This window comes from Tachyglossus aculeatus, chromosome 2 (assembly GCF_015852505.1).
Source record: "Tachyglossus aculeatus isolate mTacAcu1 chromosome 2, mTacAcu1.pri, whole genome shotgun sequence".
NCBI classification, from domain to species: Eukaryota; Metazoa; Chordata; class Mammalia; order Monotremata; family Tachyglossidae; genus Tachyglossus; species Tachyglossus aculeatus.
Genome location: NC_052067.1, coordinates 133,410,857 through 133,431,624, shown reverse-complemented (window position 1 = coordinate 133,431,624; position 20,768 = coordinate 133,410,857). Strand labels below are relative to the sequence as shown.

At 51.6% G+C, this 20,768-nt stretch overlaps 1 protein-coding gene across 1 annotated transcript in view; it reads right to left on the bottom strand.

Annotated features, from left to right (window-relative positions):
• The window catches only part of DCHS1 (dachsous cadherin-related 1), a 67,968-nt gene that overhangs the window by 24,282 nt on the left and 22,918 nt on the right, over positions 1 to 20,768 (bottom strand). The window contains 7 exon segments of the mRNA XM_038739846.1: positions 9,531 to 9,688; positions 11,110 to 11,206; positions 12,055 to 12,233; positions 13,935 to 14,960; positions 15,191 to 15,427; positions 17,518 to 17,749; positions 18,074 to 18,262. Of these exon segments, the coding sequence (XP_038595774.1) occupies positions 9,531 to 9,688; positions 11,110 to 11,206; positions 12,055 to 12,233; positions 13,935 to 14,960; positions 15,191 to 15,427; positions 17,518 to 17,749; positions 18,074 to 18,262 (2,118 nt within the window).

Below are 20,768 nucleotides of genomic sequence, written 5' to 3'. Positions count from 1 at the left end.
AGGTCACACAGAAGGTGGGGCAGCGTGGCTCAGTGGAAAGAGCTCGGGCTTTGGAGTCAGAGGTCATGGGTTCAAATCCTGGCTCCACCACTTGTCAGCTGGGTGACTTCTCTGTGCCTCAGTTACCTCATCTGTGAAATGGGGATGAAGACTGTGAGTCCCACGTGGGACAACCTGATCACCTTCTATCCCCCCAGCGCTTAGAACAGAGCTTTGCACATAGTAAGCGCTTAATAAATGCCATTATTATTATTATTATTATTATTATTAATTATTATTATTATTATTCTGCCTCTGAGGCCCATGCTCTAGCCATTAGGCCACACTGCTGGTGAGATCAGGGAGGAGCAGGGGAGGAAGGGTCTGCCGTGGGGAGGGGTGGCAGTGGAGACCAGCACAGAGAGGGGATGGGGCTCAAGGTATAAGAAGATCGGGGCGGGAAGGGGGGTGTCATGAATCCAAGCGCTTAGTACAGTGCTCTGCACACAGTAAGCACTCAATAAATACGATTGAATGAATGAATCCGGAGTCTAAGGCGTGGGGTTGCTCAGAATGGAATGGGAGGACAGTGCAGGGGAGCTGACAGTCAGGGTGAGGTGGGGGAACAGTAAAAATCGATGGTATTTTTGAATAATTATGGTATTTGTTATAAGCGCTTACTGTGTGCCGGGCACTGTTCTAAACGCTCGGGTGGATACAAAATAATCAGAGTGGACACAGTCCCTATCCCACACAGGGCTCACAGTCTTAATCTCCATTTTACAGATGAGGGAACTGAAGCACGGAGAAGTGAATAATAATGGATAATTATGGTATTTGTTAAGTGCTTACTATGTGCCGAGCACTATTCTAAGCGCTGGGGTAGGTACACGGCCCCATCCCTATAATAATAACAATAATGATGGTATTTGTTAAGTGCTTACTATGTGCCGAGCTCTGTTCTAAGCGCTGGGATAGATAGAGAAGCAGCGTGGCTCAGTGGAAAGCGTGCGGGCTTTGGAGTCAGAGGTCATGGGTTCGAATCCAGACTATGCCACTTGTCAGCTGTGTGACTTTGGGCAAGTCGCTTCACTTCTCTGGGCCTCAGTTACCACATCTGGAAAATGGGGATTAAGACTGTGAGGCCCCCAGTGGGACAACCTGATTTCCTTGTATCTCCCAGCGCTTAGAACAGTGCTTGGCACATAGTAAGCGCTTAATAAATGCCATCATCATTATTATTATTATTAGATACAAGGTCATCGGGTTGTCCCAGATGAGGCTCAGAGTCTTGATCCCCATTTTACAGGTGAGGGAACTGAGGCACGGAGAAGGGAAGTGACTTGCCCAAGGCCACACAGCAGACAAGTGGCAGAGGCGAGATTAGAACCCATGACCTTCTGACTCCCGGGCCCGTTCTCTATCCACTAGGCCATGAGTGTGCAGAACACTGTACTAAGCACTTGGGAGAGGACAATGCAATAATAATTATTATTAGTGTGATATTTGTTAAGTGCTTGCTATGTGCCAGGCACTGCACTAAGTGCTGGGGTGGATACAAGCAAATAATAATAATAATAATGATAGCATTTATTAAGCACTTACTATGTGCAAAGCACTGTTCTAAGCACTGGGGAAGTTACAAGGTGATCAGGTTGTCCCACGGGGGGCTCACAGTCTTCATCCCCATTTTACGGATGAGGGAACTGAGGCCCAGAGAAGTGAAGTGACTTGCCCAAAGTCACACAGCTGGCTATTGGCAGAGGTGGGATTTGAACCCATGACCTCTGACTCCAAAGCCTGGGCTCTTTCCACTGAGCCATGCTGCTGTGCCAGGTTGGGCACAGTACCCGTCCCACATGGGGCTCACAGTCTTCATCCCAAGCGCTTAGTCCAGTGCTCTGCACACAGTAAGCGCTCAATAAATACGATTGATTGATTTTACAGTGGTGGTAACTGAGGCACAGGGAAGTGAAGTGACTAGCCCAAGGCCACACAGCCGACAAGCAGTGGAGCCACTACCAATACAGTTGATAGACGCTATCCCTGCCCTTCAAGGACACTTCTCCCCCTCATCCCCCTCTCCATCCCCCCCGCCTTACCTCCTTCCCTTCCCCACAGCACCTGTATATATCTATATATGTTTGTTCATATTTATTACTCTATTTATTTATTTAACTTGTACATATCAATTCTATTTATTTTATTTTGTTAATATGTTTGGTTTTGTTCTCTGTCTCCCCCTTCTAGACTGTGAGCCCACTGTTGGGTAGGGACCGTCTCTAGATGTGGCCAACTTGTACTTCCCAAGCGCTTAGTACAGTGCTCTGCACACAGTAAGCGCTCAATAAATACGATTGATTGATTCGATCAGAGACTGTCGAGGGGTCTTGTCGAGGGAGATGGGTTGGGAGGCTGAGGGGGACTAGGCCGGGGGTGAGAGAAGGGTGGGGTGGGGGTGGAGAGGCCCGGGGGTCAGAGGTTTGGGGGGCCGGGGGAATTTCATTCATTCATTCATTCAATCGTATTTATTGAGCGCTTACTGTGTGCAGAGCACTGTACTAAGCGCTTGGGAAGTACAAGTTGGCAACATATAGAGACGGTCCCTACCCAACAGTGGGCTCACAGTCTAGAAGGGGGAGACAGAGAACAAAACAAAACATAGTAACGAGAGCAGTGCCAGCGCTTAGAACAGTGCTTTGCACATAGTAAGTGCTTAACAAATGCCATTATTATTATTATTATAATAAAATAAATAGAATATGTACAAGTAAAATAAATAGAGTAATAAATATGTACAAACATATATACAGGTGCTGTGGGGAAGGGAAGGAGGTAAGGCGGGGGGGATGGAGAGGGGGACGAGGGGGAGAGGAAGGAGGGGGCTCAGTCTGGGAAGGCCTCCTGGAGGAGGTGAGCTCTCAGTAGGGCCTTGAAGGGGGGAATCGGAGGATTGTGGAGAGGATGGAGTCTCGGGGCAGATTGGGAGACCGAGAGGCTGAGCTGGGTCAGCCCGAGACGTTTCCGATCTATAAACAGACTGAGCTGAGCGTCCTCCACACTGCCAAGTAAGGGATGATGGGGGCATGGGAGAGACATGGAGCAGGAGCGGGAAGGAGAGGAGAGGTGAATGGAAAGTATAATAGAGGGGGTGAGGAGGGAGATAATGATGATGGTATTTGTTAATAATAATAATGATGATGGCATTTGTTAAGCGCTTACTATGTGCGAAGCACTGTTCTAAACGCTGGGGGGATACAGGTGATCCGGTTGTCCCACGTGAGGCTCAGAGTCTTAATCCCCATTTTACACATGAGGCAACTGAGGCCCAGAGAATAATAATAATAATAATGGTATTTGTTAAGAGCTTACTATGTGCGAAGCACTGTTCTAAGCGCTGAGGGGATACAGGTGATCCGGTTGTCCCACATGAGGCTCACAGTCTTAATCCCCATTTTAGAGATGAGGCAACTGAGGCCCAGAGAATAATAATAATAATAATGGTATTTGTTAAGCGCTTACTATGTGCGAAGCACTGTTCTAAGCACTGGGGGGATACAGGTGATCCGGTTGTCCCACGTGAGGCTCACAGTCTTAATCCCCATTTTACACATGAGGCAACTGAGGCCCAGAGAATAATAATAATAATAATAATGATGGTATTTGTTAAGTGCTTACTATGTGCGAAGCACTGTTCTAAGCGCTGGGGGGATACAAGGTGATCAGGTTGTCCCACGTGGGGCTCACAGTCTTAATCCCCATTTTACAGATGAGGCAACTGAGGCCCAGAGAATAATAATAATAATGATGGTATTTGTTAAGTGCTTACTATGTGCGAAGCACTGTTCTAAGCGCTGGGGGGATACAAGGTGATCAGGTTGTCCCACGTGGGGCTCACAGTCTTAATCCCCATTTTACAGATGTGGCAACTGAGGCCCATAGAATAATAATAATAATGATGATGATGGTATTTGTTAAGTGCTTACTATGTGCAAAGCACTGTGCTAAGCACTGGGGGGATAAAAGGTGATCAGGTTGTTCCACGTGGGGCTCACAGTCTTAATCCCCATTTTACACATGAGGCAACTGAGGCCCAGAGAATAATAATAATAATAATAATGATGGTATTTGTTAAACGCTTACTATGTGTGAAGCACTGTTCTAAGCGCGGGGGGGATACAGGTGATCTGGTTGTCCCATGTTAGGCTCACAGTCTTAATCCCCATTTTACAGATGAGGCAACTGAGGCCCAGGGAAGTGAAGTGACTTGCCCAAAGTCACGCAGCTGACAAGTGGCAGAGCCGGGATTAGAACCCATGATCTCTGACTCCCAAGCCCGGGCTCTTTCCACTGGGCCACACTGCTTCTCTAAGCTCTTACTATGTGCTAGGCACTAAGCGCTGGGGTGGATACAAGCAAACTGGGTTGGACACAGTCCCTGTCCCAAGTGGGGCTCACAGTCTCAATCCCCATTTTACAGATGAGGCACCTGAGGCACAGAGAAGTAAAGTGACTTGCCCAAGGTCACACAGTGGACAAATAGTGGAGCCGGGATTAGAACCCATGACCTTCTGACTCCCAGGCGCATGCTCTATCCACTATACAGGAGAAACAGCATGGCTCAGTGGAAAGAGTACGACGGGCTTGGGAGTCAGAGGTCATGGGTTCAAATCCCGGCTCCGCCAGTTGTCAGCTGGGTGACTTTGGGCAAGTCACCTCACTTCTCTGTGCTTCAGTTCCCTCATCTGGAAAATGGGCATTAAGACTGTGAGCCCCCCGTGGGACAAGCTGATCACCTTGTAACCTCCCCAGCGCTTAGAACAGTGCTTTGCACATAGTAAGTGCTTAATAAATGCCATTATTATTATTATTATTATTATTATTATTCTCTGGGCCTCAGTTGCCTCAGCTGTAAATAATGACATTTATTAAGTGCTTACTATATGCAAAGCACTGTTCTAAGCGCTGGACTCTCCCAAGCGCTCAGTACAGTGCTCTGCCCACAGTAGGCACTCCATAAATACAATTAAGTGAATGAAGCAAGGCAGCAGTTGGCAACATTATGGGGCTTCCAGGCTGGAGTAGCCTTTCTCTCCTCCTGACCCCTCTCTGGTCCTCCCCCTATCGCTGCATGGCCTAGTGGCTAGAGCCCGGGCCTGGGATCCAGAAGGTCATGGGTTCTAATCCTGATTCTGCCACTGGTCTGCTGTGTGACCTTGGGCAAGTCACGTCACTTCCCTGGGACTCAGTTACCTCATCTGTAAAATGGGGATTAGGACTGTGAGCTCCAAGTCGGACGGGGACTGTGTCCAGCCCGATTTTCTTGTATCCACTCCAGCGCTTAGTACAGTGCCTGGCATGTAGTAAGCACTTCACAAAAAACACAATTATTATTATTATTAGAACCAATCTCCGAAATGGGGTGGGGCGGGTGGAGAAGTTGTCACTCTATTGAAGCTCTGACAGGCAAGTCCGGGGGTGGGAGTCCCTTGTGCGTAGCTCCGTGGAAAGAGCCCGGGCTTTGGAGTCCGAGGTCAGGGGTTCAAATCCCGGCTCTGCCAGTTGCCAGCTGCGTGACTTTGGGCAAGCCACTTCGCTTCTCTGGGCCTCAGTTCCCTCATCTGTAAAATGGGGATGAAGACTGTGAGCCCCCCGTGGGACAACCTGATCACCTTGTAACCTCCCCAGTGCTTAGAACAGTGCTCTGCACACAGTAAGTGCTTAATAAATGCTATTATTATTATTATTACTATTGTGTACAGTTCCCTAGCGCTTAGTATAGTACCTGTCACATAGTAAGTACTTAATAAATACCATTATTATTATTATTATTATTATTATTATTATTATTATCGTGCTGGGGAAGGGGCCAGAGTCGGGACTGTACCTAAGGGGGAAAGGAGGTGGACAGCGTGGGGGTTAGGGGTTTTCAACAGTGGAGGAGCACTGAGGAGGAGGAGGAGGAGGAGAAGGAGGCCCTTCTGCGTCGCCCTGAATTGCTTCCTTTATCCATTCATTCATTCAATCGTTCTTATTGAGCGCTTACTGTGTGCAGAACACTGTGTACTAACTGCTTGGTTCATCCCCCTACTCCCAGCCCCTCAACACATGCACATATCTGTAAATTATTAATTCTGCTCACAGTAATAATAGTAATAATAATAATGATGGCATTTGTTAAGCGCTTACTCTGTGCCAAGCACTGTTCTAAACGCCGGGTGGGGGGAATACAAGGTGATCAGGTTGTCCCACGTGGGGCTCACAGTCTTCATCCCCATTTTACAGATGAGGGAACTGAGGCTCAGAGAAGTGAAGTGACTTGCCCAAGGTCACACAGCAGACATGTGGCGGAGCCGGAATTCGAACCCATGATAATGATGATCATGATGGTATTTGTTAAGCGCCTACTATGTCAAGCACTGTTCTAAGCACTGAGGGAGATACAAGGTAATCAGGTTGTCCCATGTGGGGCTCACAGTCTTTAATCCCCATTTTACAGATGAGGTAACCGAGGCACAGAGAAGTTAAGTGACTCGCCCAAAATCACACAGCTGACAGGTGGCGGAGTCAGGATTAGAACCCATGACCTCTGATTCCTAAACCCGGGCTCTTTCCACTGAGCCATGCTGCTTCTCTAATTATGGTATTTGCTAAGCACCTACTATGTGCCAAGCACTGTTCTAAGCACTGGGGTAGATACGAGGTGATCAGGTTGTCCCACGGGGGGCTCACAGTCTTCACCCCCCTTTTACAGATGAGGTAACTGAGGCACAGAGAAGTTAGGTGACTTGCCCAAAGTCACACAGCTGACAAGTGGCAGGGCCGGAATTAGAACCCACGTCCACTGACTCCCAAGCCCGGGCTCTTTCCACTGAGCCACGCTGCTTCTGTAATTATGGTATTTGTTAAGCGCCTACTACGTGCCAAGCACTGTTCTAAGCGCTGGGGTAGATACGAGGTCATCAGGTTGTCCCACGGGGGGCTCACAGTCTTCATCCCCCTTTTACAGATGAGGTAACTGAGGCACAGAGAAGTTAGGTGACTTGCCCAAAGTCACACAGCTGATGGGTGGCGGAGCCAGGATTAGAACCCACGACCTCTGACTCCCAAGCCCGGCCTCTTTCCACTGAGCCACGCTGCTTCTGACCGACTGAAGGAGGAGGAGGAGAAGGAGGAAGAGGAGGGTGTCCTGTGGGTAGAGGTGATAAATCAGGAAAGAGGCATTTTGGGGTTCGGGGCGGAGCCGGGACCTATTATTTTGTAATGGAGAGGGGCTTTGCAGCCTTGGGAATTAGGAGACTAAATGTGTGGCCAGGGATGCTAATTGCTGGGGAGCAGGGGAAGTGGTATTTATTGAGCGCTTACTGTGTGCAGAGCACTGTACTAAGCTCTTCAGAGAGTTCAGTCTAACAGTATAACAGACACATTCCCGGCCCACAACGAGCTTACAGTCTAGAGAAGCGGCGTGGCTCAGTGGAAAGAGCCCGGGCTTTGGAGTCAGAGGTCATGGGTTCAAATCCCGGCTCCGGCAACTGTGTGACTTGGGCAAGTCACTTAACTTCTCTATGCCCCAGTTACCTCATCTGTAAAATGGGGATTAAGTCTGTGAACCCCACGTGGGACAACCAAATCACTTTGTATCCTCCCCAGCGCTTAGAACAGTGCTTTGGACATAGTAAGCGCTTAATAAATGCCATTATTATTATTATTAGAGGGGGAGATTAATATACGTAAATAAATTACAGATATGTATGTAAGTGCTGTGGGGCTGGGGTGGGTGGGTAGGGGATGAATAAAGGGAGCAAGTCAGGGCAACCCAGAAGGGCGACCTTGTACATATTTACTATTCTATTTATTTTGTTAATGATACGCACCCAGCTTTATTTCTATTTGTTCTGACGACTTGACACCTGTCTGCATGTTTTGTTCTGTCTGTCTCCCCCTTCTAGACTGTGAGCCCGCTGTTGGGTAGGGACCGTCTCTATATGTTGCCAACTTGGACTTCCCAAGCGCTTAGTACAGTGCTCTGCACACAGTAAGCGCTCAATAAATACGATTGAATGAATGAATGAAAGGGATTACTGAACGATCAAGTAGAGGCCCAAATTTTAATATTTAACCTCCTCACCGGGCCGCATTCTCACCTGTCCTGCCGTCGACCCCCGGCCCACGTTCTACCCTGGCCCGGAATGCCCTCCCTCCGCATATCGGCCAAACTAGCTCTCTTCCTCCCTTCAAAGCCCTACTGATAGCTCACCTCCTCCAGGAAGCCTTCCCAAACTGAGCCCCCCCTTGTCCTCTGCTCCTCATCCCCTCCCCATCACCCCAATTCCCTCTGCTCTACCCCCTTCCCCTCCCCACAGCACTCGTGTATATTTCTAGACTGTGAGCCCACGGTTGGGTAGGGACCGTCTCTATATGTTGCCAACTTGTTCTTCCCAAGTGCTTAGTACAGTGCTCTGCACACAGTAAGCGCTCAATAAATACGATTGATTGATTGATTGATTGATTTTTACATACTTATTACTCTATTTATTTTATTAATGATGTGTATATAGCTATAATTCAATTTATTCTGATGGTATCAACACCTGTCTACTTGTTCTGTTTTGTTGTCTGTCTCCCCCTTGTTGCGTAGGGACCATCTCTATATGGTGCCCAATTGGACTTTCCCAAGTGCTTAGTCCAGTGCTCTGTACCCAGTAAACGCTCAATAAATACAACCGATTGATTGACTGATTTTTACATACTTATTACTCTATTTTATTAATGATGTGTCTATAGCTATAATTCGATTTATTCTGATGGTATCAACCCCTGTCTACTTGTTCTGTTTTGTTGTCTGTCTCCCCCTTGTTGGGTAGGGACCATCTCTATATGGTGCCCGATTGGACATTCCCAAGCGCTTAGTCCAGTGCTCTGCACCCAGTAAGCACTCAATAAATACGATTGATTGATTGATTGATTGATTTTTACATACTTATTACTCTATTTATTTTATTAATGATGTGTATATAGCTATAATTCGATTTATTCTGATGGTATCAACACCTGTCTACTTGTTCTGTTTTGTTGTCTGTCTCCCCCTTGTTGGGTAGGGACCATCTCTATATGGTGCCCAATTGGACTTTCCCAAGCGCTTAGTCCAGTGCTCTGCACCCAGTAAGCGCTCAATAAATACGATTGATTGATTTGTACATACTTATTACTCTATTTTATTAATGATGTGTCTATAGCTATAACTCGATTTATTCTGATGGTATCAACACCTGTCTACTTGTTCTGTTTTGTTGTTTGTCTCCCCCTTGTTGGGTAGGGACCATCTCTATATGGTGCCCGATTGGATTTTCCCAAGCGCTTAGTCCAGTGCTCTGCACCCAGTAAGTGCTCGATAAATACGACTGAGTGAATTCACCCACAGCCCAATAAATGAATGACTTCACCCACAGCCCAATGGACCCAGTCCAATTGGAGACCCTTGCAGGCGGGGAGGAGGAGGGGATGTTTGGGGCAGGGGCAGGGATGGGGTGAGGGTTGGGGGTGGGCCGTACCTGGAGGTGGAGGTGCAGGACAGTGCTGAGGGGAGGGCTACCTTGGTCCCGGGCGGTCACCGTGAGGACGTGGTGCTCGCGGTCGGCGCGGCTCAGCAGGCCCGCAGTGCGCAGCTCGCCGGAGTGAGGGTGCAGGGAGAAGAGTGCCGAGCTGGGACCTAGGGGGGATCAGGATCAGGGATGGGGGACCCCAGACCCCTCCTGCCCCACTCCTAGCCCGGCCCGGGGACTCACCGTACCAGGAGACAGTCCCTGGCCATTCACTCATTCATTCAATCATATTTATTGAGCGCTTACTGCGTGCAGAGCACTGTACTAAGCGCTTGGGAAGGACAAATTAACAACATATGGAGACGGTCCCTACCCAACAACGGGCTCACAGTCTAGAACGGGGAGACAGACAACAAAACAGAACAAGTAGACAGGTGCCAATGCTATCAGAAGAAATAGAACTGTAGCTATATCCACATCATTAATAAAATATAGTAAATAATACATGCAAATAAAATAAAGAGTAATAAATATGTAGATATATACACTCCGCCTCTTGTCTGCTTTGTGACCTTGGGCAAGTAACTTAACTTCTCTGTGCCTCAGTTCCCTCATCTGTAACATGGGGATTAAGACTGTGAGCCCCATGTGGGACAACCTGAAGACCTTGTATCTACCCCAGCACTTAGAACAGTGCTTGGTCCTGGACCGGGCAATCGCTGTGCATATTTGTGTATGTATAAATAATAATAATAATAATAATTGTATTTGTTAAGCAGTTACTATGTGCCAAGCACTGTTCTGAGCACTGGGATAGATACCAGGTCATCAGGTTGTTATTATTATAATTATGATTATAATGGTATTTGTTAAGCACTTACTATGTGTCAAGCACCGCTCTAAGCATTGAAGTGGATTCGGACAAATGGGGTTGGACAGAGTGTCCCTGTCCCCCATGGGGCTCAGTCTCAATCCCCATTTTGCAGATGAGGGAACTGAGGCCCAGAGAAGTGAAGTGACTTGCCCAAGGTCACACAGCAGACAAGTGGCGGAGCCGGGAGTAGAACCCACGACCTCTGGCTCCCCAGCCCGTGCTCTAGCCACTGTGCCATGCTGCTTCTCATGTTGTCCCACGTGGGGCTCACAGTCTTAATCCCCATTTTACTGATGAGGGAACTGAGGCCCAGAGAAGTGAAGTGACTTGTCGACAGTCACACAACTGATGAGTGGTGGAGCCGGGATTAGAACCCATGACCTCTGACTCCCAGCCCAGGCTCTTTCCACTAAGCCACGCTGCTTCTTTAGCCACGTGGCATCTGCGGCTGCCCGTCTACTTCAGGCAATCTTTGGGCACGGGATTCATTCATTCATTCATTCACTCGTATTTATTGAGCGCTGCTTGTTTGCAGAGCACTGGACTAGGCGCTTGGAAAGTACAATTCGGAGACAGAACGAGACAATCCCTACCCACCAACGGGCTCAGTCTAGAAGGGGGAGATGGACAACGAAACAAAACAAGTAGACAACAAAACAAGTAGACAGTCCCTATGTCCCCTCCCCTCATCGGGTCATATCCCGGGCTCCCTACCAGTCAGTCCATACAGGATGGTCCCGTTTTCTCCCTCGTCTGGATCTCTCGCCTGTAGGGATGTCACCAGGGTCCCTGCCGGGATGCCCTCTGCCACCTGGAAAGGGCACACAGCTCGGGCTGAAGAAGGGGCTGGGCCGCCCTGGCTCTAAGGGCACCCGACTGGGGGCCCAGCTCGTCATCATCATCATCATCATCATCATCATCATCATCATCATCAATCGTATTTATTGAGCCCTTACTGTGTGCAGAGCACTGTACTAAGTGCTTGGGAAGTACAAATTGGCAACATATAAAGACAGTCCCTGCCCAACAGTGGGCTCACAGTCTAAAAGGGGGAGACGGAGAACAAAACCAAACATACTAACAAAATAAAATAAATAGAATGGATATGTACAAGTAAAATAAATAGAGTAGTAAATATGCACAAACATATCTACATATATGCAGGTGCTGTGGGGAAGGGAAAGGTAAGACGGGGGGGATGGAGAGGGGGACAAGGAGGAGAGGAAGGAAGGGGCTCATTTATTAAGCTCCCCACCCCAATCCCTCACCCCCTGACCCAGAGACCCTCCTCTACGCGCTGGACACCAAATACATCGACACAGACCACCCCCTGACCCTGGAAGAGGATCCCCACAGCTGCCAACAATAATAATAATAATAATGATATTTGTTAAGCATCTACTATGTGCCAAGCACACAGTCAGAATTAACCACGAGCAGTCTAGGGGGACGGGCGGACCTCCATCTCCCCAGTCTGTGGAAATCCCCTCCTCGCCTCCTCCATGATGAGACCCTCTCCAGTCCCAGCTGTTGAGGATGCCCAGTTCCTCCTCCCATGCCCAGCTGCAGAGAGTGCCCACCCTCCCGACTCGCTGAGAGCCCCCTCACCACCACCACCCAGACTTTCAGTTGCCCCCTCCCACGTCAGCCAGCCCCCACCTGAAGGGGAAAGCCAGGGGCGTGCAGGAAGCTGGGGGCGTTGTCATTGTCGTCCAGCACGGTGATGTGCACGGTGCCCGTGGTGCTGCGGGGCGGCGCGCCCCCGTCCTGTACCCGGACCACAAGCTGATGGCTGCTGTGCCCCTCCCGGTCGAGACTCCGCTTTGTGGTCACCTCCCCTGGGACACAGAGAGAGGGAGAGGGTGGTCACACCCGTGCGTCTGCAGTCCAGGCCGCCCTGACTCTATGGGCACCCAACTTGAGGCCCAGCCCCCCACCCCATCCCTATAACAATCATCATCATCATAATGATGACATTTGTTCCTATGCGCCTGCAGTCCGGGCCTCCCTGACTTTATGGGCACCCAACTTGAGGCCCAGCCCCCCGCCCCATCCCTATAACAATCATCATCATCATAATGATGCCATTTGTTAAGCTCTTACTATGTGCCAAGCACTGTTCTAAGCGCTGGGATAGATATCAGGGTGTCCCACGTGGGGCTCACAGTCTTAATCCCCATTTCCCGGATGAGGTCCAGAGAAGTGAAGCGACTTGCCCCAAGTCACACAGCTGCCAAGTGGCGGAGTGGGGATTAGAACCCACGACCTCTGACTCCCAAGCCCGGGCTCTTTCCACTGAGCCACGCTGACCCTCCGACACAGAGACCCTCCTCCACGCGCTGGACACCAAATATACGGACTCGGACCTCCCACCCCCTCAACACTGGAAGAGGATCCCCCCACCCCAGCCCCCATCAGAGTTAACCACGAGCAGTCTCGGGGGGCAGGGGGTGGGGAGGGTCTCCTTCTCCCCACCCTGCGGAGCCAAGTCAGAGAAGCAGCGTGGCTCAGTGGAAAGAGCCCAGGCTTGGGAGTCAGAGGTTGTGGGTTCTAATCCCAACTCCACCGTTTGACAGCTGTGTGACCTTGGTCAAGTCACTTCACTTCTCTGGGCCCCAGTTCCCTCTTCTGTAAAATGGGGATGAAGCTTGTGAGCCCCACGTGGGAGAACCTGATTATCTCGTAGTTACCCCAGCGCTTAGAACAGTGCTTGGCACATAGTAAGCACTTAAAAATAACATAAAAGAAAGAAAAAGTCAGTGGGCTGGGCGGAGAGCGGGAGAGGGCAATCACGCCACCTGTCCATTCGTTTATTCAATCGTATTTATTGAATGTTTACTGTGTGCAGAGCACTGTACTAAGCGCTTGGGAAATACAAGTTGGCAGCATATAGAGACGGTCCCTACCCAACAAGGGGCTCACAGTCTAGAAGACTTTCTGTTGTCTGTCTCCCCCTTCTAGACTGAGCCTGTTGTTGGGTAGGGACCGTCTCTATATGTTGATGATTTGTACTTCTCAAGTGCTTAGTACAGTGCTGTGCACACAGTAAGCACTCAATAAATACGATTGAATGAATGAATGAATCTCCTGCAGTCCGGGCCGTCCTGCCTCTACGGGCACTGAACTTGAGGCCCCGCCCCCGGTCCCATCCCGATAATAATAATAATACTAATAATAATGACATTTGTTAAGCTCTTACTATGTGCCAAGCACTGCTCTAAGAGCTGAGGTTGGGGGGGTACAAGGTGATCACGTTGTCCCACATGGGGCTCACGGTCTTCATCCTCATTTTATAGATGAGGGAAGTGAGGCCCAGAGAAGTGAAGCGACTTGCCCAAAGTCACACAGCTGACAAGTGGCAGAGCCGGGATGAGAGCTCATGACCCCTGAATCCAAGCCCAGCCTCTTGCTGCTAAATAACAATACTGGTATTTGTTAAGCGCTTACTATGTGCCAAGCACTGTTCTAAGCGCTGGGATAGATATCAGCTTGTCCCACTGGGGGCTGCGGGTGGGGTCACGGGTGGGGTCCTTCCTCACCAGTCTGCGGGTGGATGAGGAAGTTGTCGTCGGGCTGCAGAAGACGGTAGGTCAGGCGGCCGTTAGGCCCCGCGTCCCGGTCGACGGCGGTCACCTTGCCCACGCTGGTGCCCGGGGGCCGGTTTTCGGGCACGGCCAGGAAGGCGGGCTCCTGCCCGAGCCGCGGGGAGTGGTCGTTCTGGTCGGTGACGCCGACCCACACGGTGGCCGTGCCGGTGAGGCGGGGCCGGGCACTGCCGGACCCCGGGCCCGGGGTCACGGCCAGCACGGTGAGGGTGTAGAGGTCCCGGGCCTCGCGGTCCAGCGCCCCGCGGACCCAGAGCCAGCCGCTGTCCGGGTCCAGGCCGAAGCCAGCCGCCGCCCCGTCGGCCTGCAGGTGGTAGGCCAGGCCGGAGCCTGTGCCCTCGGGGCCACGGGCCCGCACCTGCAGGAAGCGGGTGCCGGGGCCCGTGCCCTCGGGGAGCTCCACCCGGTAGGTAGGGGTGTCGAACCGTGGTGCCCGGGCATCCTCGGCGTCCCGCACCCCGACCCTGAGCAGGAAGCGGGAGCTGAGCGGAGGGACGCCCCCGTCCCGGGCCTCCAGGACCAGCTCGAAGGCCCGGGGCCCGGCGGCGTCGAGCGGCCCCAGCAGCCGCACCAGCCCCGTGGCCGGCTCCACGGAGAACTGGCCGGCGCCCCCGGCCAGCAGGGCAAAGGTCACCCGGCCGTGGGCGCCGGCGTCGGGGTCGGCGGCCCGCAGGGTGTAGACGGGGGTCCCGGGGGCCGCGCCGGCCGGCAGCACGACGGCGTCCGTAGGCACGGGGAAGGCCGGGGCGTTGTCGTTGACGTCGGTCAGGGCCACGCGGACCCGGGCCCGGGCGAAGACGGGGGGCGACCCGCTGCCCGCCCGCACCTCCAGCTCCAGCACCGGTCCCGCCTCTCGGTCCAGGGCCCGACCGGTCCGCAGGAGCCCCGTGGCTCCGTCCAGGGAGAAGCAGCCGTCCGGGTCCCCGGATGAAATGGACAGGGAGATGGGGTCGGTCCGGCCTGGTGGGGGACGGGGGGGTCGGGTGAGCCGGGGGGAGTGGGGCGAAGAGGAGGAGGGGTGAGGGGAGAGGAGACGGGGAGCTGGGAGGAGAGGGGGAGTTGGGGTGAGGGGGAAGGGGTGAGCTGGGAGGAGGAGTGGGGATGGGGGAGAGGATGGAGAGGTCCTGGGAAGGAGCAGGGCAGGGAGAGGGGCTAGGCTTCTCAGAGGAACAAGGCCCGCGGAGTCGCACCTGGGGGGTTGTGTGCCCGGATGAGGCCAATGCTGGTGCCCAGGGCCACGTCTTCGGGCACGGTGAAGAAGTACTGCGCCTGCTCGAAGATTGGTGGGGAGGCAGTCCCGGGCACCACGCTGACGTTGACACGGGCGTTGGGCTCGGCCTGGAGGCCCCCTCCGTCCTGCGCTGCGATCTCCAGTTGTAGCAGGGAGCCCGCCTGGCCGCTTAGGGGCCAGGAGACCGAGAGGAGGCCTGGGGGGGACAGGGGGACAGTGGGATGCCTGGGAGGAGAGAGGAGGTGGGCGGCGGGGAGGGTGATGGGGCAGAGGAAGGCCTGGTGGGGGGGAGGATGGAGAGCCCCGTGGAAGAGGAAGAGGAGAGGGGGGTGTGCAGTAATAGTAGTAATAGTAGTAATAGCAGTAATAAAGTAGTAATAGCAGTAGCAGCAATTGTAGTAGTAGTAATCACAATAGTAATAGTAGTAGCAGTATTAATAGCAGAAGTAGTAGTAGTAATAGTAGACGTAGTAGCAGCGTGGCTCAGTGGAAAGAGCCCTGGCTTTGGAGTCAGAGGTCATGGGTTCAAACCCCGGCTCTGCCAACTGTCAGCTGTGTGACTTTGGGCAAGTCACTTTACTTCTCTGTGCCTCAGTTACCACATCTGTAAAATGGGGATTAAGACTGTGAGCCCCCTGTGGGACAACCTGATCACCTTGCAACCTCCCCAGCTCTTAGAACAGTGCTTTGCACATAGTAAGTGCTTAATAAATGCCATCATTATTAGTAGTAGTAGTAGTGTTAGCAATCATAGTAGTGGTAATGGTAGTAGAGGTAATAGTAGTAGCAGTTGTAGTAATAGTAGAAGTAATAATAATAGTAATAGCAGTAGTAGTAATAGTAGTAATAAAAATAGAAATAGTAGGATCAGTAGTAGTAATAGTAGTAGTAGAAGTAGTAGTAGTAATAATAATAATAATAATAATAATGGTATTTGTTAAGCACTTACTATGTGCAAAGCACAGTTCTAAGTGCTGGGGAAGTTACAAGGTGATCAGGTTGTCCCACGGGGGGCTCACAGTCTCAATCCCTTCCTTTTAGACTGTGAGCCCACTGTTGGGTAGGGACTGCCTCTATATGTTGCCAACCTGTACTTCCCAAGCCCTTAGTACAGTGCTCTGCACACAGTAAGCGCTCAATAAATATGATTGAATGAATGAATGAATGAATCCCCATTTTACAGATGTGAGGGAACTGAGGCCCAGGGAAGTGAAGTGACTTCCCCAAAGTCACACAGCTGACAAGTGGCGGAGCCGGGTTTTGAACCCATGACTTCTGACTCCAAAGCCCGGCTCTTTCCACTGAGCCACGCTGCTTCCCTAGCCACGCTGCTTCTCTAGTATAGTAATAGTAGTAGCAGTAGTAGTGATAGTAGAATAATAATAGTAATAGTAGTACCAGTAGTAGTAATGTTAGTAGTGGAAGTAGTAATAGCAATAGAAATAGTATTAGTAATAGTAGCAGAAGTAGTAATAGGAGAAACAGCGTGGCTCAGTGGAAAGAGCATGGGCTTTGGAGTCAGAGGTCATGGGTTCAAATCCCAGCTCCGCCAACTGTCAGCTGTGTGACTTCGGGCAAGTCACTTAACTTCTCTGTGTCTCAATTACCTCATCTGTAAAATGGGGATTAAAACTGTGAGTCCCCCATGGGACAACCTGATCACCTTGTAACCTCCCCAACGCTTAGAACAGTGCTTTGCACATAGTAAGCGCTTAACAAATACCATTATTATTATTATTATAGTAATAACAATAGTCATAGTAGTAATAATAATAGTGATAGTACTAGTAGTAATAGTAATAGTAATAGTGATATTGGTAATAGTAGTACTAGGAGTACTATTCATTCATTCAATCGTATTTATTCATTCATTCATACAATCGTATTTATTGAGCGCTTACTGTGTGCAGAGCACTGTACTAAGCATTTGGGAAGTATTTATTGAGTGCTTACTGTGTGCAGAGCACTGTACTAAGCCCTTGGGAAGTACAAGTTGAGTACTACTATACATACTACTACAAGTAGTAGTATGTATAGTATTAAGGGCTCACTGGGTGAGAACACTGCACTCAGTGATGGGAAGGAATATAGATGGGTAGGAATTAGACATGGTCCCTGACCCTCAAGGGACTCACAACTTAAGAATAAGGTGGGGGAGAAGAGTCTGGGGATGGAGACACGAGGAGAGATGACGGTGGGAATACGAGAGGGATGGGGCCGGGGGGCTGGGGAGAGGAGTTTTGGGCTCTCGTGGCTCTGCTGGGGGCGGGCCTCCGCTGCCCTTACCGGTGTCCTGGTCCAGAGAGAAGAGCGGAGGGGAGTTGCCGGCGATGATGCGATAGGTGACCCGGCCGTGGGGGCCCTCGTCTGGGTCGTGGGCACTGACCCGCAGCACGGGCGTGCCTGGCCGGCTCTGGGCGCTCAGGCTGGCTGCATACTCCCATGGGTAGAAGGCGGGACGGTTGTCGTTCTCATCGGTCACAAAGACCTTCACGTACACCATGGAGTTCAGCCCACCCTGCGGAGGCCACGAGGAGTCACGTCTTCAGACTGGGCCGGGGGAACCCCAACCCTGAAGCTCCTGGAGGTGACGCCGAGGGTCCCGGCCTGGCTTCGGCCGACGATAATTATGGTATTCGTTGAGCGCTCACAGTGTGCCGGACACGTACTGAGCACCGCGGCCCCTTCGGGCCCCGTCCTGGCTCGGACCGACTCCTCTCTAGGCTTTAGATGGGGGGATATGGAGGAACATGGTGGCCCCCTCCCCAGCCCGGCCCTCTCCACCTCCTCGGCTTCCCATCTCCCCCCGGGCAAGGCCCTGCCCGTTGGCCAGGGGCCTTACCCCATCGACGGCGTTGACGGTGAAGTCGAAGCTGGGCGCCCCGCCATCGCGGTCGAGGCTCTGGGCGGTGCAGATCTCCCCACTCTGGGGGTCGATGTGGAACTGGAGGGGGACGGTGGAGCCGATGCCGGCGCCCAGGGAGTACGAAAGAGAGCCGAAAGGGCCGCTGTCCGCGTCGGTGGCTGTGACCTTGGGGGTGGGGAAGGGGAGAAGGCGGGGAAGAGAGTAGGTGCCCCTGTCTAGGGTTGGAGTGAAGGGGGCTGGTGATCCCTAGCGCCACTGGCCGTCACCCCCGGGGTCCCCACTCAGCACCTGAGAAACAGAGCTTGGAGGTCCGTTGGGGCACGGGGTGGGTATAGCGGGAAAGAAGTTCCAAATCTCAGGGTGGACTAAAGGATCCCCAACCCCTTCTAAGGTATACCCTTCCTGATCCTCTCTCTCCATCCCTCCTTGTTCTTCCTGGCTCCCTGCCAGGCTTCCCTCCCCCACAGTTCCAGCTCCCACGGCCGGCTCCCCTCCTCCGCCGCCCCCCACACCAGGCAGGGAATGTAAACACGGTGGCCCTGTCTGTGGGCACCGCCCGCCCGGGTGTCTGCTCTCCAAGGAGGGGTCCAGGCGCCTCCCAGGCTCCTCTCAAGCTCCTAGGCAGGGTGCGGCCTCCCGGAGTCACCCCGGCCATCCCTCTGTCTCCGCGCAGGCCTACCCCTCTCCTCCGACTCTCCCGGGTTAGAAGACTCCTGGCATCCTCCATCACTCTGTTCCCAACTCCTTCCCTCCGGGGCCTTGATGGTCAGGAAGTTATTGTCTGGGGTTGAGGCCCAGTTCGATCCCTCTGGTCCATCCCATCCTCCCATTAAAGGAGGGGGGATGGAGATAGGCCATCCCTGCCCTAAGGAGTGACCTTAAGACAATAACCCCCCAGCATGACTCTGGCGGGTCGGGGGGACGGGGGGTCTCAGATGGGTTGTGGAATTTGTTAATCAATCAATGGTATTTATTGAGCCCCATGTGTAGATCGCTGTACTAAGTGCGTCAGGGAGTAATGATAATTATGGAATTTGTTGAGCGCTTATTTGCCAAGTACTGTTTTAAGCCCTGGGCACCGTTCTAAGCACTGGGCACCGTTCTAAGCACTGGGCACTGTTCTAAGCATATATTGTGATGTTGGTTAAGTGCCTACTGGGGGCCGAGTGCTGTACTGAGTGCTGTTTTTTTTTTAAAATGGTATTTGTTAAGCGCTCACTATGTGCAAAGCACTGTTCTAAGTGCTGGGGGGGATACAAGGTGATCAGGTTGTCCCATGTCGGGCTCACAATCTTAATCCCCATTTTACAGATGTTAATCAGAGTTAATCAGAGTTAATCAGATTGGACACCGTCCCTGTCCCACAGGGGGTTTACAGCAAGTTTAGTAAGTAATAATAATCATCATCATCATCATAATGATGGCATTTATTAAGTGCTTACTATGTGCAAAGCACTGTTCTAAGCGCTGGGGAGGTTACAAGGTGATCAGGTTGTCCCCCGGAGGGCTCACAATCTTAATCCCCATTTTACAGATGAGGGAACTGAGGCACAGAGAAGTTAAGTGACTTGCCCAAAGTCACACAGCTGACAATTGGCAGAACCGGGATTTGAACCCATGACCTCTGACTCCAAAGCCCGGGCTCTTTCCACTGAGCCACGCTGCCTCAGCCCTGACCTTAAACTTTTGCCCTGATCCCAGATCCCTAGTCTCCTCCCTGACTCCAAACCCCGATTTCACCTGTAAATCAGGCCCTCTGGCTCTTCCCTTGTCCGGATCCTCTTCCACTTGGGGACTGCCTTTTGTCCCCATCTCCTGTCAGTCAGTCAATCATATTTATTGAGCGCTTACTGTGTGCAGAGCACTGTGCTAAGCACTTGGGAGAGTACAATCTAATGATAGAACAGACAAATTCCGTGCCCATAGTGAGCTGCAACTCCCTACCCTCTCCCCCTTTATGGCACGTTTTCCTCCTCAGGTCCCTCCACAATCCTCCTGACTCTTCCCCTCATCCCCATTCCTGCCCCCTTCGGCAGTGCTGGCTGCAGATGATACTCCAGTGAGGCGGCTGTCTCAGGGTGCAGGGTTATTATTAATAATAATGATGATGCTGGTATTTGTTACTATGTGCCAAGCACTGTTCTAAGTGCTGGGGAAGATACAAAGTGATCAGGTTGTCCCACATGGGGCTCCCAGTCTTCATCCCCATTTTACAGATGAGGTGACTGAGGCCCAGAGAAGTTAAATCACTTGCCCAAAGTCGCACAGCTGACAAGGTGTTGATAGGGAGTGACAGCCTGGAGAGGTGGGGCAGTTGGTGGGGTGGTGGCAGTGGTGGTGGCCTGGGGGCAACTTCCTAGTTGAGAAGCAGCGTGGCTCAGTGGAAAGAGCCCGGGCTTTGGAGTCGGAGGCCATGGGTTCAAATCCCAACTCTGCCCATTTCCAGCTGTGTGACTTTGGGCAAGTCACTTAACTTTTCTGGGCCTCAGTTACCTCATCTGTAAAATGGCAATTAAGACTGTGAGCCCCCCGTGGGTCAACCTGATCACCTTGTAACCTCCCCAGCGCTTAGAACAGTGCTTTGCACATACTAAGTGATTAATAAAATAACAATATTGTTATTATTATTATTAAGCACTTACTATGTGCCAAGCACTGTTCCAAGCGCTGG